Genomic DNA, 1,542 nt, shown 5'->3' with positions numbered 1-1,542 from the left:
GGTCTGGCTAGGGGACGTTAAACAGAGAGTAGACTAGCGTCTGGCTGTGGGACTATAAACAGGGAGGAGAACAGCTAACCCTAACCAGCCTAGCTAGCTGGCAGTTTCAAAGGGTTCTCCCTGCTTTTAAAGAATAAGCACAAGTCCTCACGATGGTTGACTACGGTTCAGGACGAGCCAATTAAACATGGCTAGAGACCATCACCCCGGTATATTGCAGATACAAAAAGATGTCTTTTCTTTACTCTGCCAACACCATTCGGCGAAAGCTAAAGCCGCTACAACAACAACAACAACAACAACAACAAGACCTGGTTAGATCTTTTGTAGCGGAGTGACATAGGGCGTTTATTAAAGCCAATTAAAAGCCGGTTATTAAAGCCTTAACCAATACTAATAATCCGAGAGTTATAATAATAGTAATAATAATAATAAATATAATAATAGGCTTATTTATACTGCTCGCATAGGACTGAAAAGTCCCTTTACTCCAGCAGTAGGCTACTACTATTATTGTGTTCAAATTCTCAAATTTTATTGAGGATAAAATTCCATGCCTCGGCTGGGATTGAACCCACACCCTCCTGTTTACCAGGCGAGCGCCTTGACCACTACACCACCGAAATTATCCAAAAAAGGAGTTTTTAAAAACTCCTTCTTTTTGAATCACTAAAAACTCCTTTTTGGACCATTAAAACTCCTCTTTGGATTATTAAAAACTCCTTTTTGGATGATTAAAATTTTTCCCATCAGTGAAATCTCTCATTAAGTCATTGGTGAAACCCACCATAAGAGTCCTAGAAATTAATTTGTCTATTTTTTCTATTATTTACTAGTAGGTACTTACCTACATAAAAAATTACAGGAATTTGTAAAACTTAACGTTTATTTTTATGTATGTACAATGTCAAATTTTCAACTTTTTCTTATATTACTAATTATATTTCGATTGCAAATATTTCAACGGGTTACTTTCTGGTGTTCTCGTGTTGACCCAACACCTAAATGGGAAGTATTGTGTCTCTTATCGCCTATCTGATGAAAGGCATACTACGGGATGGGCATGATACGACACAGACCACACGAGTCTAATGTAGCAATAAAATCGGCGGTGAAACACTCTTTTTTTTTAAAAATAAATAAATGGAATTAAAAAATTGCAGTACAAGCGGTCACTTACTTCAGGCGGAATCTTGGCTACTTTGCCCGAAATGTCGGCCCACCACACCATCAGATAAGAATATAGTGCTATCCACATTATGCTGCCCAGGAATGTTATCACGAAAAACCTTCTGCCTGTAAAAAAGAAAATCAACACAAGGAAATTTTAATAGGACTGCCGAATTGTTGACGTTGTGGCGCTCACAACAACACTCAACACAAAAGTACCTTGTTTAAACATCTAAAATTTTCGAATAAGAAGTACAAATTGTCTAGATTTTACTTCAAATTCTTTTAAAAAGTACAAAAAGAAGTTATATATCTCGATTCTGACTTTTGTCTACTTTACAGAATCGAGATCTAAACCGAAAGACGTAGAGT

At 36.8% G+C, this 1,542-nt stretch overlaps 1 protein-coding gene across 1 annotated transcript in view; it reads right to left on the bottom strand.

The window, feature by feature from the left end:
- Nucleotides 1–1,296, bottom strand: part of LOC103514208 (sodium/potassium/calcium exchanger Nckx30C-like) — a gene marked incomplete at its 5' end in the record, with an annotated part of 3,302 nt that extends 2,006 nt beyond the window's left edge. The window contains one exon of the mRNA XM_017446119.1: nucleotides 1,181–1,296. Coding sequence (XP_017301608.1) covers nucleotides 1,181–1,296 — 116 coding nt within the window. The remainder of the gene's footprint in view (nucleotides 1–1,180) is intronic.
- Between the last annotated feature and the right edge of the window lie 246 nt (nucleotides 1,297–1,542).

The sequence above is a fragment of the Diaphorina citri genome, unplaced genomic scaffold (genome assembly GCF_000475195.1).
Source record: "Diaphorina citri unplaced genomic scaffold, Diaci psyllid genome assembly version 1.1 scaffold1101, whole genome shotgun sequence".
Classification (NCBI taxonomy): domain Eukaryota; kingdom Metazoa; phylum Arthropoda; class Insecta; order Hemiptera; family Psyllidae; genus Diaphorina; species Diaphorina citri.
The sequence above is the reverse complement of the archived record's forward strand: the minus strand, read 5'-3'. Positions and strand labels throughout refer to the sequence as shown.